Source organism: Echeneis naucrates, chromosome 22 (assembly GCF_900963305.1).
Source record: "Echeneis naucrates chromosome 22, fEcheNa1.1, whole genome shotgun sequence".
NCBI classification, from domain to species: Eukaryota; Metazoa; Chordata; class Actinopteri; order Carangiformes; family Echeneidae; genus Echeneis; species Echeneis naucrates.
This window is the reverse complement of record NC_042532.1, coordinates 624,614-645,428: the sequence shown is the minus strand read 5'-3', so window position 1 is coordinate 645,428 and position 20,815 is coordinate 624,614. Positions and strand designations below refer to the sequence as shown.

Genomic DNA, 20,815 nt, shown 5'->3' with positions numbered 1-20,815 from the left:
ATCAACAAAAGCATCACACTGCCTGCACTAGGTTATCTTCTTCCTGGGTCAGCATGGACAGCCTGACTGACCTGCAGTACCATAGCCCCATACACAACAAACTCTGTGTGTTCTGACACATTTCTGCTAGAACCACCATTAATCTTTTAAGCAGTTTTAGCTACAGCAGCTATTATGACTAATTGGTCTATTTGGACAAGTCCTGACACGTCAGTCTTTTTGCTATACTCAATAAATGCTCAATCTTGAAATACAATATAAGGACAGTGACCTTGGAAACTAATTATAGTCAAACCCTAATCACCCCTGTAATTGCAACCCACAGTCCAGTTTACACCTTTACCGATTTTTTATATTGCAATATACTTATACAGTCATCATCATCTTCATTATTCTGTGACCTCCAGCTCACTCAAAGATTTCCTGACAGTTAAACCCTCCCTACTTCCCATCTCTTACAACGGCGGCTTGCAAAAGTAGTCATATCCCTTGAACTTTTGCACATTTTGTCTGCGCACAATTGTGAAGTACAAAGAAAATTATGCTTTTCTTATATATTATATATATTTTTTTTTTTTCAAATAAAAAAACTGAAAAGTACAGTGTGCCAAAGTATTCAGCCTCCTTCTCTCTGAGTCTCTGAGAAGTTGCCTGACGGGGGGGAAGAAAAAAAGTCACCTGATGATTTCTGAATGATGTTGACCTAATGACTAAATCGAGTCAGCCTGTGTGTAATCTAATCTCAATACCAATACAGCTGTTCTGTGACAAACTCAGAGGTTTGTCAAGAGAATATTGGGGCGCAAACAGCATCATGAAGTCCAGGGAACACACCAGGCATGTTAGGGATAAAGTTTAAAGCAGAGTTGGGCTATAAAAAAATGTCCCAAGCTTCTCACATCTCACAGAGCACTGTTCAAGCCATAATCAGGAAATGGAAAGAGTGTGGCACAATTGCAAACCTACCAAGACACGACCGTCCACCTAAACTTACAGGCCAAACAAGGAGAGCATTAATCAGAGATGTTTTGCAAAGAAGAATGGGCAAAAAATTCAGTCTCTAGATTTGCAGAGCTCTTGGACATACCCCAAGTGACTTGCAGCTTTAATTGCAGGAAAAGGTGGTTCGACAAATTATTGACTCGGGGGCTGAATACTTTTGCACACTGCACTTTTCAGTATTTTATTTGTAAAAGCCATGATAGGTCTAGAAATCCAGCAAAAGCATTAATCTTTTATTGCTTATCTGTAAAAGGGGTTGCTGGAGCCCTTGCTCGGCCTGTGTCTCCCTTCTTTTTATTTGTACCGAAAAGACCCGATATGTGACGTTATGGCTGATCTCTACTAACCCCATAAATGTTGGTTCAGACAATTTTCACAAATACATCTTTTAAATAAAACAATAAACATATAATGACTTTTAAACTGCTTTTAATATTTTTATAACATTTTAATGAATTTCAACTTTTTTAATCACACTATTCATATGCTAGAATGAAATGGCATTACTTACTGTTTTTACCGGGTTCCATCCATCTTCTACCGCTTTTCCGTTTCTTGGTCGTGGGTACTGCTAGAGCCAATCCCAGCTCACTCTGGGCGAGGGCGGGGTAAACCCTGGACAGGACACCAGTCCATCACAGGGCCACAATACAGAGGCAGACAGAGACAAACAACCACTCACACTCAGACCTACGGACCATTTAGACCATTTAGACCAGTTAACCCAAACATGATGTCTTTGGAAGGTGGGAAGAATAAAACCTAAATAATTTGGTAATTAAAAGAAATTGAGCCCACAGTTGGCAAGGGGCGCATTCCCAACACAATTTTAACTTGCAGCTCAGTATATTTGTATCTCCAAATGTTCGTAAAACTAATGTTCATAAGTTGAGTAGTGACCGCAGTTACAATGGCGCCTCTCAGTGGATGAGATGTGAACATTCGGTCTTGAAATTTGTGTTTCGAAGCTGGAAGGTAAAGCAGAACACCACACATTCACTGTCACTACATAAACATGGTTACATTAAAGAAAATGACATGTCAAAGCCAATCTTACAATTCAAATCAGAGCTGTAATGAGAATTAAAACTTTATGCAACAATGAGCTGTCATCTAACACATTGTCAAACATCCATAAACACCAGGCATCTATGTCCAGGCATGGCTGTTAATTTTATAAGAGGTGGATGATGAGCATAAAGCAGAGTTATGCAGTCAGGGTAATGACTATTACAGCTAAAAATAGATCATTCAAATGGAATACTGAAGAGGTAACATACTTTGCAGTGGAGCCTTTGAAACTTCTGTCTTCCAGTGCATTAAACAGTGTGGCTCATTAATTTGAAAATGGGTTCAGAACATGTACCACTAAACCCTGCTTCATTACTTGAGTCTGAAGGCCCATGTTCTTGAAAATGTGTACTATGTTTTAATACAAAGGGGGCTCTATTTCCCTTTTTTGTATCCTTGGAGCCCCAGCAACTTACAGTATTCCAGTCATGGTTATTGGAAGAAGTACATCTATTATATCAGCTCTGGAACTGCTATGACTAATTGCGTTTTTGTGTGTCTAGTAAAATTGACTTTAACATAGCTAACAGTCTCTTTGTGCTCCTGACTCTTTTACACAGAGGCTTCCATCCTCTCCTATGATGGCAGCATGTATATGAAGGTGGTGATGCCAACCATCATGCACACTGAGGCAGAGGATGTCTCCCTGCGTTTTCATTCCCAGCGGGCATATGGCCTTCTCATGGCCACCACCTCCCGTGACTCAGCTGACACACTCAGGCTGGAGTTGGACGGGGGTCGTGTCAAACTCACAGTCAACCTAGGTATCGTATGTCCCATCCCCCACCCCACCCATCTGCCTCCATATCTAAATCTTTCTCCATTAGACTGTTAACCATTGTCCAGTGACGTCTCCCTCCTCTCACTCTTTTTTTTATCTTCTTTTGTTCTTACATCAATTACTCATATTCCTGTGATCCCTTAAAGGTTTTTACCAGCTTCAGATAGGAGATATTCATTTATTGTTGAGGTTAATGCATTCTGTGCAAATAGATATCCGCTGACTGCTTCCTGAATATAATTAGAATTTTCAGGGTAACAGTTGAAGCTATACTATCCTAATTTTATTTCAGTTTCAAGCTCGAGTCATAGTCATATACATGTTCTTATTTACAGAACCTTTGAAGCTGTCACTGTATAATAATCAGAGACCACTTTTATGATGTAGAGATAATAGGCCATCTCTAATTAAGTCTTTTTTTAAGAAAAAAAGTGTAGTCAGGCTCTCTAAGTGTTGGCTTACACCGAATATGGCATCTGATCTTCAGTCCACCATTCATCAACGTCAACATTAAAAGAACATTTTCTAGTCCTTCTCTCTAAAGTAAATTTTCTGTTTGACATGAAGTAATTTCTTTCACCTCCTTGTTCCTGAGTGCATTGATCTTGCTTAGAATTATGTGAATATGGAAGTGAATGCCTTTAAATGTTCTGTTTTTATTTTTACCTGTCAGCTTCATTTTCCATCATGTTTTGTCATAAGATGGTATTCACCCCTTCAAAGGCCTTAAGCCTGCGGCCCGTCAGGTGAACAGCCCGAGAACAGAGCCCAGCAAAACCTACAGCTGGCTGTGACCCCAAATACTTCCAAAAACTCATCTAGTAATGACATGTGAAGACTACTAGAATTAAATGCAGTCAATTTATTTATCTGCATTTTCAGGACTGCCTGTAAAAATTATGAAATTTAAGTGTAATACCAATGTCAGAAGACTTTGGTTTGTTGGCCAAGCCATGTTTAGGTACATTTGAAGGGATTATATTCAGTTATTTAAGTCAGTATAGATTTTAGTCAAAATGCTTGGAAAGTGTCATATGATCTCTTAGCAGATGTCCTGAGCTTTGCAATAATAATCAAGATTCAGATCCATTTTAGTGATATTTGCAGGGATAGCCAGATACTCTAGATCCAGTGGTTGGGGTTACTGTGCCTCTGCATGGTGCTGGTGCTGATTGGATCGAGGCTGTTTGCTCCCACTTTTCTGTTGCGGTTGACGACACATGAAACCGCCAGCCACATGCATGGTGACCAACCCTTACACTTTTTATGGTGTTATGTAGCAATTATTCTTCAATTCAATGATTATTCTAAACTTGATCAAAAATCCAATGATGATTAACCTGTAGGCTATAACTCAACTTTTCAAAGATCGTGGGCTGTAATGGGAAGGAATGGAGATTTTGACTTTTCTAATGTGATTCTTTAAAGCTTAAAAGTGTAATGTCTAACAATCAGAGGTGGGTTGGAAATCTCATGTAGCTGGTACTACAAGTGGCCATTTTACTGAAAAGATTTAAGCATACATTTAAAATCTTGTGCTCTCTCTCTCTATCTGTCTATCTATCTATATATATAGCTATATATATATAGATGTATAGATATATATATATATATGTGTGTGTGTGTGTGTGTGTGTGTGTGTGTGTGTGTGTGTGTGTGTGTGTGTGTGCATGAGTGTTTTATATATTATTAATAATTTGGGTAACTTATCACATTTTTCATGTTAATTTGGCATACAACTTTACAAAAACACTAAATAAATAAAATGGCTACCTATCTGCATGTGTACGTCCCCGGAAGGGTGGACATTTTGTTCTTGGATGTCTGCAGCAGTAACCTTGAAGGATGCAATTTCATCTGTCATTTATTCTTCCCCATCTAGACTGTATCAGGATAAACTGTAACTCCAGTAAGTTAACACTCAAGTTTCATTTTGCTTTCTATTTTTATGGTATGTTGATAATTTTTTTTTTTTCATAGATGATGTTTTTGGGTTTTTTTGTTTTTTTTTTTCTGTTTTTTTAAATGTAAGTTCTACCTCACCCTCCAATTTCTCTAAAGTCTAAAATGTGGAGGACGGTGCCAAGTTGGTTTGACTAACTCCAATTCAAAAGGAACTTGCGGAAATAGAACAAAGGAATTACTGGCAACATGCTTTAATTATTTTTATTGATTTAGTTATCCTTGATAATTGTAGAAACATCAACCACGTTACTATTTTTTCTGCAAATGTTTCTATTTTCCCATTTCTCTATTTGCTATCAAAAATACAACTGCTTTCACTGGTTTTGTAATTTATATAGCTGTAACTTAAACTATATATATTGTAACGGTGGGTGGGGGTGTTGCCCGAATGAGGACCCAAATGCAGGAGCCACAGACTGGGTGTAGAGGTGAAGATTGAACTTTAATAGCAAAAAACCAAAAACTACAAAGTAACGGAGAGGCAGGCAGGCAGGCAGGCAGACCAAAGAGGGAAACATATGCCGAGGGACCACAAACATAACCAAGAGACAACATGTGAGCAACGGACACAAACAGTGACTAGACAAGACACAGGTGAACCATATTTGGGCAGGGAAAGCAATCAACACGAGCGAAACAGAAGAACAAAATTTTCAAAATAAAACAGGAAGTTACAACACAGGCCGAACGTACTAGACAGAACTCAAAATCATGACAGAACTGTGAAACTCAAACCCCGACAGAGAAACCAAAACCATGGCATATATCTTATTTTGAGAATGTTTTAGGTAAGAGCAAATCAATTCTGTTTATGAGTTATGCCATCTGAAGCAGGTTTTTGGAAACAGTTAAGATGTAACTAAGTGCTTGTTAAATCTATATCTCAACCTGTGTGTGAAAGGACAAGAGTAACTGAGGCACTTGTTTTGCAGTCTTGTTTTAGTACTAGCTACCAAAACCTTAACACACTCTGACAATTTATGTACCTCATAATTAATATTGTACGGTATTGTAATTAAATCCCATGACGGTGCGCCAAGAATACATAAAGAATGAGATTGTATAATTCCACATGTTCCTTGAGCAAAAACATCTTTTTCGGTGTAAAAGGGTGAAACAGTATTTAGGAAAATGTTTGAAATGTGAGGGTAGCGTAGACTAATCCAATCATGAGTGTTTTTAATTAAAACTGCAGTACAGTAGTGTTTAGGAATGTAATAAATGGCAAGTAATAGTAATTTGTAAAATCTTTTAGTAACCTTAAAACCAACTCAACAATATCAAAAACGTATGCAGCAGATTCAGAGTCCAAATAATGTTAAGGCTGCATAAAAGAAAGAAATCCTACAATCCTGTCCTGTTGGAGCAGTAGAGTACAACTACTTTATATTGAATATGAGACAGAGCTAAATTCGCTTGTTTATCAACCCTTCACCCCCAGTCCATCAATTAGTTTTTTGTTTTTTTTTATATGTGAAGGGGATATAAAATAGATATAAAACAACTTGACTGACAAATGACTTTGATTGACAAACATTGCATGTTAATATTTATTCCATATTTTGTGAGTGTTCCTATTCTCGTTCTCAAATAATTATAAAATCACAATGTTTTACTCACTTAACTATTTTTAATGAGACTTTTCAATGAAAAATTGTTGTTGAGATTGACTATCAAAATTGAACTCAAAATTAGAGATACATAAAATGTGCAGGGATTTATGTTAAGACAATTTGTGTCACGTTACGGTACCTTTTATACATTATGAGTTAAGGAACTATGATTCCATGAACTGTATTAAACTGCAATTAAGTCTGATGCTTTGATAACAACGGCATAACAGTTGTGAGGCTCTACAAAATTACCATGGATTGCTTTTACCCATAATGGGGATTTTGAGATCTTTGCCCTTATATCCTTCCATCCATCCATTCATCTTCGTCCGCTTATCCAAGGTCGGGTAGCAGCTTTAACCGTGAGCCCCAGACTTTCCTTTCCCTGGCCCCGTAGACCAGCTCTCACTGGGAGATCCCAAGGCGTTCCTAGGCCAGAGTGGAGATGTCTGTCCACCTGGTCCTCGGTCTGCCCTGGTGTCTCCTTCTAGCTGGACATGCCTGGAACACCTCCCACCCAAGGGAGGCACCCAGGAGGCATCCTGAACAGATGCCCAAACCACCTCAAACCAACCACCTGCCTTTATATCCTAGTTATAGTAAACAATAGACATAAAATTATATCAATAATTTACTCACAAAACAGATTAGTACCATAACAAAAATATACCAGCAAATAGATTTCCAGTGCAAGACAGGAAGTGATGGACAGTTCAATTTACAATATGAGCTCTTGACAATCTAATAGTTACCATAAACCATGAAATGGATAACCATATCCATGTGCACACCCAAAATGACACACATCAATCAATCAATCTTTATTTATAAACCACTTTTCATACATAAACGTAGCACAAAATGCTTCATATGGTTAAAAGGAATGCCACCCACCCACCCCCAAGCTGCCCACACCCCCGCATACACACATGCACCCAGCAACCCACCCACATGCACAGTCATGATGTAGACATAAAAACATGTGGCATCCACATGCATGCTTACTCATCTGAGAGACACATCCACATCCACTTCTAGATAGTGGTGTTATAAAGGACGATCACTTTTTAAATCCACTCTCAAAGATCAGCAGGTTAACTGAAGTTAGCTGAATCTGAATCTATTCTCATCTCTATCTCTTTTTTGCAAAATAGTGAAATGTTCAAAATATCTTTTGTTTAACAACTTGTATCCAAACTGCATAAAGCTATGCATGCATAATCAATCAAAGCTTATGATCGGATTTAATAAATGAATTGTATTTATCTAAATAATATACTGCAAAACATTTAAACAACCTCTTTAGGTAGCAGTCCGAACAGAAATAGTTCTAACAGTATAATATGAAATAGTGAAACATTGATTTTTTCTTTATTTTTGTTGTTACAATTTTAATAAAAAAAAAAAAAATGGAAGATTTCCTTTTCTTTAGTTTAATATTTGTTGTTTCTGTGGTACAGGCCATGAAGGTAATTATGTTTTGCACAAATGACCAAAAAGTAATGCTGTTTCTCTTTACTTGGTTGAGCAGTTTTTGTCATACTGATTATTATGGTTGTCCAGACACTACAGAAAAAAATTGTCTCAAGTTTACAGATGTGGAACAAAGCAACCACTTCTTGTAAGACTACTGATAACTAAAAGTTCTTTGTAAGTATTACAAGTGCCTTTCCTGCTTACACCCCCCTCATTTTTTTACTAGTTATCATGAACTGCTATGAACTGGGTTTGGTGTCTTGTTAGCCAGTACATTGCGTAAAACACTGCAAATGTGTCACTGCTCTTGCTCAGGAGATGAAAAAAATTTCCATAAAAAAATAAATATATATATATGTCTGTGTACATTTGTATGTATGGATATATATATGCAAATTATACATATACATGTGTTTCTAACAAATATAATATATATAGTAAGAATGATGAATTAAGAATGCTAAATAAATGAAGCACAATTCTAAAATATGCACATGCAATATATACAAAAATCACTGCGGTTAGTATCAATACCCATCCATCCTCTACCTAATGTTGCTTATCTGTCCAGATCATGGGGGCCCACAGTCAAGATATAGGTGCACATGATGGTATTTGCATTCAGTGCCACAGCTGCTGTGACAGAAAGACACAGGAAAGCCACAAGTCCGAGAGAGGGGATAAAAATGCAACAAAAGGCCACGGGTGCCATTTAGATTCTCACATACAATTAACTTCAGTAGTGTGAGTCTATCGGTTATTATGGAACATTTCTCTGCTGCCATTTTTTATTTTTGCTTCCACTATTCTGTTTCATCTTCTCCTCTTTCTAATTCTCAACAGTTTTCACAAATCATCTGGCATTAGAATCCCCTTATCTCTTTCCCATGCTGCTTTTTGGAGGAAACAGCTCTATAAGGAACTATAGACTTGAAACCTTTATCCAACAAAATCAGAAAAATTCTATAGCCACATTGGAAACTGTATGAGGTTTATAAATGGTGGGTGAAGTTAATTCTTTATTTAGACCAATTTTGCTGCTATGACTTGGTATCTATTAATGAGTAAAATGTATTTGTTAGCACCTCCATTTAATTAGGTTAATTGCAGAGCAGGGTAACAGGTAAATGTTAAAATAATCATTGAAGCTGGTTGCATACATGCAATATTTGGTAAACATTACACCTATGTTTCGTAACTTATAGAGTTGCAGTGAAGTTATTGTGTAAAACCTAACGGTCTTTGTTGTGTGAGCAACATGCCAGTTTTGTTTGATAAAGACAACTAAGCAATAGTTTTCTGGCAATGTCTTCTCTTCATTTTTGTACAAGACCAGATCAGCTCATGTGTGCATTGTACGTGAGTGTGTTGATATTGAGCTGTGTGTAGGCTAGTGCAGGTCCATGTCATTGATGAGTTTGGGTTAGGGCATTCTCTGAGTGCTCGAATAGGTCACGATGTGCACCCACATACTGATACCAAAATGAATATAAGCAAACATTGGTGAATGTTTTTACACCATGTGAAGGGAGAAAATAATGTATTTAATCTGGCTAACTGTGGGATCAGATTAACCTAAATGCTATTTCTTTTACTTTTCATTTGCATTCTATAATCTGATATATTTTTCAGTCAGCTACATCTAGTGGTTGACAAGGGCAAAGGACCTGCAGTGGCTGAAATTGCTCACTTGAGAGTAACAAAAGGCACATTTAATTAAAGAGCATGCAGAATCAAATGTACAAGCATACAAAACAAAATTGAAACAAGCTTCAAATTAAAGAACATGCTGCAGTCCAAAAACAAATAGCAACTAACAGCAAATTAGCAGGAAGTATAAATGAATAATAAAAAAAAAAAAAAAAGGAGAAATCACAGGTCATAGAAGACATAGAAGTGTAACAACGTCAGACATTGGAATACTTTCTAATACAATCTTGTGCAGTTATGTGGCTGCACTTACCCAGACATCTGCAATCCAGAAAAGCAGTGCCATGATTAGCTAACTGAACCCAGTGTTTTCCTGTATTGCGCATATTTCACAATGGGGGAGCAAAGTGTGACATACTAAAAATATCAGGGGTACAAATCCATCCAATAGCAGCAGCAAGAAGCACCAAAAAATGCTGAGAACTCTGTCAATGCAAAATTGCCAGATTATAACATTAATTCTCCACCATGCTGGCACAGGTGCTTTAAAGAAACAAACAAAAAACAACTAAGGACAATGAAAACCAATTCAACTAGCTCCAGCAATTTTTAAACAAATCCTGAGTGACAGAAGACACAGCCACCATCAGGGCTATAACAAAGAAGAGATGGCGGGAGGTTACAAATATAATCCAATAGAACTAAAAAAAAAAAAAAAAGAGAAAAAGGTCATTCTGTCATTCACTTTCTCCTACATTACAAACAATTAAGCTAAAATATTTTTACAGGAGCTGGAGAATAGAAATTGAAAGAGTGAAATAAAAAAAAGAAGAGAAAACTAACTTTATGTGCTTACCTAAAAAATGTTCAGTGATGGCCTCTCTTACTGCCCTCCCTGAGGGGTAATCAGGGCTGATACGGTCTACCAAACCCGGGGCTGGGGGGTTGACAGGAGGGGTCCTCTCTTTCTGAATGGTTGATATATTGTGTAGTACAATGCATGGAGAAATTATGTTGTATGTCTTGTCTGGGGCCACCCTGGGGCCACCTTCAGCCCACAAAAACAGTTAAAATGGGCCTTGATAACCCCAAAGGTAATCTCAATTCAAACCCTGGTTTGGACAGGTCCACACTGAACCAGGTTTGAGCTTCTGCACCAGGGTCAGGATAGGGGATCATCAAGTATGGGTGGCATGCATATCCCCTATCACCCAGCAGCCCTCTACTGAATTGTCCTAAAGTTAGAAAGAAATAGAATCATCTGAATCATCTGAAGTCCTTTCAGAGATTTGTTTGGACATCCACATAGTAACAATAGTTCAGCCTAGAAGTAACAAATGCATGGACTAGTTTTTCTGCATCCTTTTGAGACTTGGGACTTGAGGATGTTTCTGATTTTCCTAATGTTTTTTAGGTGGAAAAAAGCTGCCCTAAAGACTTGGTTTAAGTAAGGGACCCTGGTTCTAGGAACTGTGCGTAAGCCTGTCCCAGTGAACCTGAGGATTCTGGATGCCTTGTAGGGGACTAGGAAGTCTTTGTCTTAAATGTAGTTTTTTTCTCCCTGAGAGTCAACTAAGTATCTTTTGGCAATGGACAAAATCAGTTATTGGTTAATATTGAAAATATTCAAAAGATTAACTGATAATGAAATTAACTGTCACAGGAAAGATGTCTGTGTGTTTTAAATGTTTTCATTTTCATCTTCTTTTCATCATCTTTCAAGTAAGATAAGACCAGAAATATAGGTTTTCTCTGATTTCAACCTCTAAAATGTGCATATTTTGTCATAGTCATCTATGACTTGGAATTGTGGACAGATAAAATGTGAGGAAACGCTCAACAGCTCACACAATAATGGAAACTATCTCTTGATGACCCTTGAACTATTTACGGTTCAGTTTGATTCTCTGGGATTCTGCTTTTCCCTGTTCGGGGTTGCCACAGCAAGTCAGTTCATTGACTTGCATGATTCAGTTGGCCACATGTTCTTTCAGGACAAAAACTTACCCTTGTCAGATGTTTCTGAAAATAATGTATGGCTGAGTCAACTGGAAGACTTTTTGGATATTGCAGAAGAAATAAGCACTGATGACAATTATGAAGATGGAGCTGTTTGACATCAAAGCTTTCCCTGCTTTTGAGAGCTTTTGTCTGACAACAAACTACAACTTGATGTTGGGGTCAGGGACTGCATGGTTGCACACTCCTCTCCCTCAGACAACAGTGAGTATTTCTCAGTGAAGGGAACTATTGGGAAACCCATTCAGCAAACCCCTGAAATGCCCAAGGATTTTAGTGTTTGTGGACATGACAGTGAAATAGAAATATCTTGTGATGAAACATTGAAGGCTGGCTCTAAAAAACAGTTGCTGTGGACTTTTGGTTACAGCAATGCCAACAATAATCTGCGCTTTTGGGTAAGGCCTTTCTCCTTCCTTTTGCAACGACATAACTGTGCGAAAAAGACCTCTCTTCATTTGTCATCTTTTCGACAAAATAAAGAAGCAGGATGGATGCTGAGACTGATGGTGACCTTGATTGAGCCAGATATCACAGGACTATGGTCCTAGAGGCAGGCATATGCTAGTTGACAATACTCACAAACTTGCTGGTCAATTCTTAAAATCAGTGAGTTATTCATTGATTCTCCAATATTTGGAAGCAGAGGAGTTTTGACACTAAACACCCTAAGAAATTTGAGTGTGTTTTTGGTCCCATTTCTAATATGTCAAGATGTTGGCAATCATGGCCAGTGTAACTGTAGATTAAAGTGACTCATAACAGTGGTACTTGGAGGCCTCAGTGTCTTCTCGGTTAGAAGGAAGTGTTCTGCACTACTAGGGGCAATTTGGTTATTGGTAAATAACATTAATAATTGAGGGGAATTATTATTGTCAATAGTCAGAAATATCTACAATAAATAATAAATCTTGGGACACCACAGTCTCAGAAGGTTAGGGTTACGTTTAAAGGAGGAGCTCAAGTACTTACTCTTATGAATCCAGCAGCTATCACAATTGTATAACCACAATAATCACAAACATTCCACTTTTGTCAGGCTAGTGAGGACTAGTCAGACCGATGTGTTCCAAACTGATGAAGCCCCTGGGATATGTCCAGTTGCATTCGATTCAATTGTTGACCGGATATGACTACGACTTGGATGAATGAGAATATGCACAGACATGGATAGAGATCACAACATCCCCCCTTTGACCTAAAGAATGGTGTGCTGGCCACAGTCTTTGTATCAACGCTAGTGTTGAATAGTCCATGTGGTGAAAGTGGTAATCCTGGTGGTGTCATGTCTGGTGGACCGATACGGGTTAACAGTTAAAGGTTCAGAGTTCATAGAGACTATCATGTCTGGGAAGAGATCGGGGCAGAGACGTATAAGTAAAAGTTACATGCTAGCTAACTCAAATGTATGGTTTGTCAACACAGAATTAAAAACAAAAACAAACTCATAACTCCAAACAAATAAACTTCAAGTGTAGAAATGGGGAGAAGAGAGAAGGAGTGAACAGATGTGGTTTGGTTAAGTGAGTTGATGTTGGAATGAGGTGTGACAAAGAGGAGGAAGAGTAGCTTAGCTGCTACTCCACCAAGAAACCATTTGGATCTCTTATTGCCACTGAGGTTTTCTTCTGGGACTAAGAATTTTTGCAACTGTTGAAGGATGCTCACAGTCATACGTGGTGGAAGACATATGTGTTACTGTAAATGTTGCAGGGGTCTAGGTGTACAGAGACCTGTGATCAGGCATCCAGGAGCGTTTTGTAGGGCGATGCCCAATGGTAGGTCTGGTTCAAATGTAGGCTCGCAGGTGGAGGAGGATGCCAAGGATCCAAGGGAAGTTCATCCTGAAACAGAAAAGCTTTAATTACAATGGGGAATGGGTTGGTGTGGTTAAGCTCTTATTGCATGCCAGTGGGTGAGTTGGGGCATGCAACTACTCTATGCCATTATTAATCTGCGTCCTCATCATCCTGGGGTTGAGGCTGCTTCCCCTCGTACGTTGAAAGGCTGCTGCTACCCCTGAGATAGTGTATGGCTTATAAAGTGTAATCTGTTTCACATGGACCCAGTTGTATATTGGACACTGCCTTGGTTTCAAGAAAATTTGGGGACTGGTCCAATCCAATCAGCTTGATGGGTGGACCATGGGAAGGCTACCCCTTTTCTTTGAAGCAGGGCAGGTGAGGTCCCTTTGGAGGCGGTTTGTTATCACCTGTTTGAACAGATGAGTCATCCTCCTGCATGGTAACCATGTCTGCATCTCAAGGTTTTTGGTCCCCTGATTAAATTATAATAGTCTTTATACCAAGTAATGCTATTTTAAATAATTATTGCTGTGAATTAATCCTATTATAACTTAAACTGTCATCATTTGTAATTATTGTGGTTATGCAATTGTGACAGCTGCTTGATTCATAACAGTCAGAGCTCAAGCTCCTCCTTTAGTAACCTTCTGAGACTGTATTCCAGTTTTATCGATTTGGTTATCGGTCCCTGGTGACAGGGTGGTGCTCCAAGATTTACTACTTGTAATAGATATATCTGACTATTAATAATAATTCCCTTCAATTATTAATATTAATTGTCATTAACGAAAATGCCCCTAGTATTGCACAACAGAAGAGAATAAAAAATTGGAGAACCATTGGCTTAAAGAATTAGATTTTAGATATGATATGAATAGAATTTAGATATGTTGGAATAGTGAGATTATTGGATGCTGTCAAACGCTGGGCTTATCGATACTGATCTCTCACATTGCCGCTTATGTGGTGGTGGTGAGCTTCGCTAAATGTGCATATAATTTTGCAGCATACTGTCAATGTGAACAATTACCAAATAACTAGCTATCGTGCCCCCTTCCGACAGAGAAAGGATCCAATAGGTTTGATAGCTTCATGGCAGTATAAGCATTTGCAGAAAGTCGATGTGTGAAATCAAAACATACAAATAGTTATACAAGAATAGATCATTGTGAGAAAATACCCCCATGGCTCTGTCAATCACAGATAAGCTAGTAGAGAAATTCTTATGCAGCAATGTCAGATTATTTATTAAGTATTTATGATGAAGATTAATTAACATACCATAAACTGCTTCATGTTAACTACTCCGCAGCATATACCACTCAACCACTGATAACATATCATTAGCCGCTTTTTGATCTTGTAGTTGGTCTTGTTGACGTGTGAAGTGTTTTGGGCTTTACCCTTGCTTTTGTCAATCAAAAAAAGTACAACCTCATCACAACAACAAAGGAGGCCTTGCAGCACCTCAACCAGTAACTTTTTGTCTGAGGTTGTCATTTAATGTTGAGGTTTGGTTTACAGTTTATTGCAAATTACATGGTATTTGATTAATTTGTTTTATATATAGTTCCAAAGTTTCTAGTTATTGAAAGTTATAAAGATCAAGTCTTTCTGAAGCTCTTGGGTTAAGTTTGTTTATGGTTTTTACAGAGTATGTGTGATGATGACATTGCATTAGTATAGAGGTTACTACAGTTACACCATAACATCAGTCTTCTGGATTCAGGTCTGGGGTCTTCTCCTGTTTCTTTGTGCCTGCGAAGGTTCCATCCACCTTGTCCAAAGACATGCATTTTGGCTTTATTGGAAACTATTAATTGCCTGTGGGTGTGTGTGTGTGAGTGCAGCTCTACACAAATAAGCAGTGTTGATTATGGATGGATATGTAGCACTGGCTTTACCAGTGAATATTGATATTTGAACATGAGTCCTTTATTAATTAAATTTGACAATGACTGTAGCTATGAGCAAAAGCATGGATACGGATGTCATTGACAGCTGCTTCAAAATGTAACAATCAAATCTTCATGAGTTTATAAGGCCAAATTTTTGATGACGTAATGGCAACAGAATCTGTTACAGGAGTCACATTCTACTGATTGGCCAGTTGCAGCTTTTGGTTACCACAGTACTGTACCTGTCAGGGGGTGAAACATAGTAGACAGCACTTGAACATTTAATACTGAAGTTGATGTGTTGAAGCATGTAAAAGGTTCAAGTGTGAGGATGAGAGGGAATTTGACAAGATGTAAACTTGGGACACCTCTGTGGGATCATCCTGATCTGTACAGCTCAGGACCTGCCAGAAGCGGCTTTGTTTTGATTAGCGGCTGAATGAGCCCAGTCATGCAGTCTTCCAAGGGGAAAGGCAGGGCCCAGAGAATTTGAGCTGTTCACAACTCAAAGAAGTAATAGTGCTAATGATGAGATATGAGATATGTATATGATATGTGAATAAATCATATTATTAGAATATGTGGGTAATTTTTGGTCATGAATGGAAGCACAGTTTTAGCATGTACTAGAAAACAATGTTCCCATACCATATGGTTGCGATTTTCCCAGATTAACTGCAGCATTGTGGAACACACTACTATGGAAATAATGCTCCGGGGGTAATGTTCACATTACTTTTAGAAGCATCTGAAGTGAATATCACCACACTGTTCTTGTGCATGACAGGGATTTTGTTTGCTTTCTGTGACACCCTAACCCTACCATTGGTGCATATTATTCTCTTCATAATGAAACCCTTAAAATATTGTGAAAACTGTACTATAGATAAGTACCTCATACAACCCCACAAAAAAGACATTGATGATGCTCTGTTGTAAAATTTGCGAGTTTCAATTGAACACAGTGCATTCCTCACCAAGAATAATCCAAAATAAGTAATAAGTCATAAGTAAGAAACTCTATCCTACTTGCCTTTTTTCTTTCTCTAAATCTATATGTTGTCATTGGTAAGTCATTCAAAATCTTTATTTTGAATGACTTGCTAGTATCTAATATCAAGGTTTTTTCAGTAAAGTATTTACATAAACATACCTACATAAAAGCTCTCCAGACACGAGAAAATATAGATGTTTCATCAGGTCATTTTTGAGAAAGATTTGGCAGTGGGGGGAAAAAATGGGAAGGAAATGGAGTGATGAATGGAAAATATTTCTGAGAGCCTAATATGGGTAAAAGCAATTTTTCCTACCATAGTTGCTCTTTATCTCTGACTATTTAAGAGCCATGATTCTGTTCTGCAGCACAGTAGTCAGGTCTTTTACTTACATGTCACAAATGTCAAATATTTTGTATAATTTCACGCTTTAATAAACTAACAAAACCAAACCTTTGTTTCCTAAGTCCAAGAACTAGATTGAACACTTCTTTAAAAAGCTACTGAGCTGCTTATATAATGCCTGCTGCTGATTCCAAACTGACTGCGGAGAAAACAAAGGTTTGGTTTTAGGCTCAGAATGTTTTTGACTTTGTTATTGGCCGTTCTTCTTAGGCAAGGGACCGGAGACCCTGTATGCTGGGCAAAAACTCAATGATAATGAATGGCATACGGTGCGTGTGGTGCGTCGAGGCAAAACCTACAAGCTAACAGTTGACGATGATGTAGCAGAAGGTAACATTAATTTGGTTTATACTTGAAGAAATGTTTTTAAAATTAAGTGGTATTACAATATGCTACAATTGACATTTATCAGTTTGTAACTGTGTTGCAAAAAAAACAAATGTTTCCATCCATGTTATAATATGGAATTTTCTCCTTAAATCAGCCCTTTTGTGTTAGTGTCAGACAGCGTTCTCCTTTCTTTTAGTTTTTTGTCTTTGTTTTCAACCCCTCCCCTCCACCCTCCCCGTCTTCAGGGCAAATGGTCGGTGATCACACTCGGCTGGAATTCCACAATATTGAAACGGGCATCATGACTGAGCGCAGATTTGTTTCCAGCATTCCATCCAGCTTCATTGGTCATTTGCAGAGCCTTAGGTACACAGTAACTTATGTTGACTTCACTATTTTAAATGCATGCATTATTTCTGAAATTATTATTTTTATATTATTTATATATGATATTTTGATAGCATTTATATTTGATATTTTGATATTATTTATTATATATACAGCGGGTAAAATAAGTATTGAACAAGTCACCATTTGCACTGACATGAAATTTTCGCCAGATGTCGGTAACAACCCATGCAGCCCACACATGCTAAAAAATCAAACCTTAGATGTCCATAAATTAAGTTATGTGTAATAAAATGGAACGATACAGGGAAAAAGTATTGAACACATGAAGAAATGGGGCTGCAAAAAGGCACCAAAAGCCAAGACACCAGCTGAAATCTATCAGCAGTCAGAAAGAAATACTGCCCCTTGTCATTGCCCCTATTAGCTAGTTCAGTCCCAGCTGATGGCCTATAAAAAGGTGTCTGATTGCCAAGGTGTCACACAAGAAACATCTCATGATGGGTAAAAGCAAAAAACTCTGTCAGGACCATCACAACCTTATTGTTGCAAAAAATACTGATAGCATTGGTTACAGAAGGATTTCTAAACTTCTGAATGTTCCAGTGAGCATTGTTGGGGCCATAATCCGGAAGTGGAAACAACATCATTCACCATAAACTGGCCACGAACAGGTTCTCTTCGCAAGATTTCTGATAAAAGGAGTCAAAAGAATTATCAGAAGAGTTGTCCGAGAGCCAAGGACCACTTGTGGAGAGCTTTAGAAAGACCTAGAATTAGCAGGTATAATTGTTTCAAAGAAAACAATAAGTAACAAACTCAACAGCCATGGCCGGTATGCACGCTCACCATGCAAGACTCCATTGCTGAAGAAAAAAAACACATTAAAGCTCATTTAAAGTTTGCTGCAGAACATTTCGACAAGCCTGTGAAATAATGGGAGAATATAGTCTGGTCAGATGATACCAAAATTTAACTATTTGGATGCCATAATACACACCATGTTTGGAGGTCAAATGGCACAACACACTATACCAACAGTGAAATTTGGTGGTGGGAACATCATGGTGTGGGGCTGTTTTTCAGCATACAGCACTGGCAAACTTCATGTTATTGAAGGAAGGATGGATGGGAAAATGTACCGAGACATTCTTGATAAAAATCTGCTCCCATCTACCAGGATGATGAAGATGAAATGAGGGTGGGCATTTCAGCAAGACGATGATCCAAAATACACAGTCAAGGAAACTCTCACTTGGTTTCAGAGAAAGAAAATAAAGCTGCTAGAATGGCCCAGTCAATGACTTGAATCCAATAGAAAATCTATGGAAAGATTAGATTAGATTAGAGTTCATAGGAACCTTCAAGATTGGAAGACTGGGCCAAAATCACATTTGAGCAATGCATGCAACTGGTTTCCCCACACAAGAAGCATCTTGAAGCTGTTCTTAACAACAAAGTCTTTTGTACAAAGTATTAAATAAATTTAAGTGAGTGTGTTAAATACTTTTTCCCTGTGTCATTCCATTTTATTACATATAAATTAATTTATGGACATCTAAGTTTGATTTCTTTGCATGTGTGGGTTGCATGGGCTTTTACCCAAATCTGGTGAAAATATAATTTCAGTAGCACCTTAAGAAATATATTTACTGATAAAAATTGTGATGTGTTCAAAAAAAAATGCAATAATTCAAAATAATTCAATAATTACTTTGTCTGCTATAGGTTCTATAGATGGAGAGGAAATCTTTTGGCTTTACAGAAGATTTCTTATTCGGTTCTATCACAGCACTCTTGGTTTACATGCGAGATTTTAGGAAGTTGATGTTGAAGAACAACCAAAGAGGCAGATTTCTTAGTCAAGAGCAAGTTTACACTCAAAATTGATACTGGACTTTCTGGACTGGACTGATCTTCTGTCTCAGAAAATAAAATAAATCTAACACGTCTTTTGATTAACATATTTATTTGGTCTCTGTTATTCAAACTTTTCTTCAACAGTGAAGAAAGGTTCAACAGTCTTCAACTTTTTTCAAGACTTTGTTGACCAAGTAATTTAAGGTGTCTTTTTCTTCTTTTTTTCATCAGATTTAATGGCATGCTCTACATCGACTTGTGCAAGAATGGTGATATCGATTATTGTGAGCTTAATGCCCGCTTTGGGATTCGTTCCATCATTGCGGACCCTGTCACGTTCAAATCTAAGAGTAGCTACCTGAGCCTGGCCACCCTCCAGGCCTACACATCCATGCACCTCTTTTTTCAGTTCAAGACCACTTCCCCAGATGGCTTCATACTTTTCAACTCTGGAGATGGCAATGATTTTATTGCTGTAGAACTGGTTAAAGGGTAAGCCTTATTTATAAGGATACTTATTAACCTTTTGCATGTTAAACCCTTAAAAGTTTATGCAACCCAATGACAATGGGGTCAGTTGTCGTGACTATGTTAACATTGCATGATAACAGCATGAAAACATTATAAAAAATGAAAAGACATGAAAGGCATGTTACCATTTTAACAGTATTTTTCAAATTATCAATCATAATAAACCTCTCAATAAATCATAGTCTTGTAGTTGCAGCAAGTTTTGAGCCTACAATTTAACACGTTTTATCAATCATTGGTTTCATAGCATCATCTTCAGTCGTAGCAGACATTAAAAAAATCCGTAGACATAACATACTTAGTTTGGTTTCTGAGCCTGTGGCTTTTATGGTTTTAAGAATCACGTTTGGTTAGGAGTCCACTTTCCCAACATAAAAAAAAAGAAAAAGAAAAAGAAAAAGAATCCAACATAGACTTTTATTATGGAGGAAGATGTGCTATAGTTTTATTGACTTTTTTGACTGAACATAAATTGACTCAATATCCTTATCAAAAACATAGCCAACTTATAGATTTTTATTACAGTCATGTAGTCCAAAAGACTACTTACCTTCTTTAAACATATTTTGAACATGTCTTCGTTTTGAAGTGCCTATCATGACAGCATGATTTTCTTCCGTTCCTACTGCTGTTCCATCATAAACAGTACATTGTTTATTTTTGTTGGCTGGAGATCCTTTCTTTGGACAAGGCTTTTGCAGTGAGACCCTGATGAATGTCCATAAGGGTCAGTGTTTGTGCCAAATACATTTTATATATATACTGCCAGCTAATAATATAAGTTATCTCAAGGCCCTTTTCAAAAAGGACAGGTGGAGACCTGCTCCATGAAATTATTTACAGTGATCCAAAAATTCCCACCAACAGCAGCACCTGATGACAATAGCAGGAAGCTTCCTTTAAGAGTCATAAAAATGCAGAAAGGGTACCAGGAAAGAAAAAAAGAGCAAGAAAAGAAGAGAGATGGAGGTAGGGTGTGGCAGAAAGGCAGGGGTTGGGGAAAGAGAGTGCACACAGCCTGGGGGCTCAAGTGCTTGAGGGAAAATATTAATAGTGATAAGAGATA

General features: G+C 37.7%; 1 protein-coding gene across 1 annotated transcript in view; it reads left to right on the top strand.

Annotated features, from left to right (window-relative positions):
* Positions 1-20,815, top strand: part of nrxn3a (neurexin 3a) — a 142,778-nt gene that overhangs the window by 69,560 nt on the left and 52,403 nt on the right. The window contains 5 exon segments of the mRNA XM_029493515.1: positions 2,634-2,837; positions 4,737-4,763; positions 16,891-17,010; positions 17,256-17,376; positions 19,450-19,710. Coding sequence (XP_029349375.1) covers positions 2,634-2,837; positions 4,737-4,763; positions 16,891-17,010; positions 17,256-17,376; positions 19,450-19,710 — 733 coding nt within the window.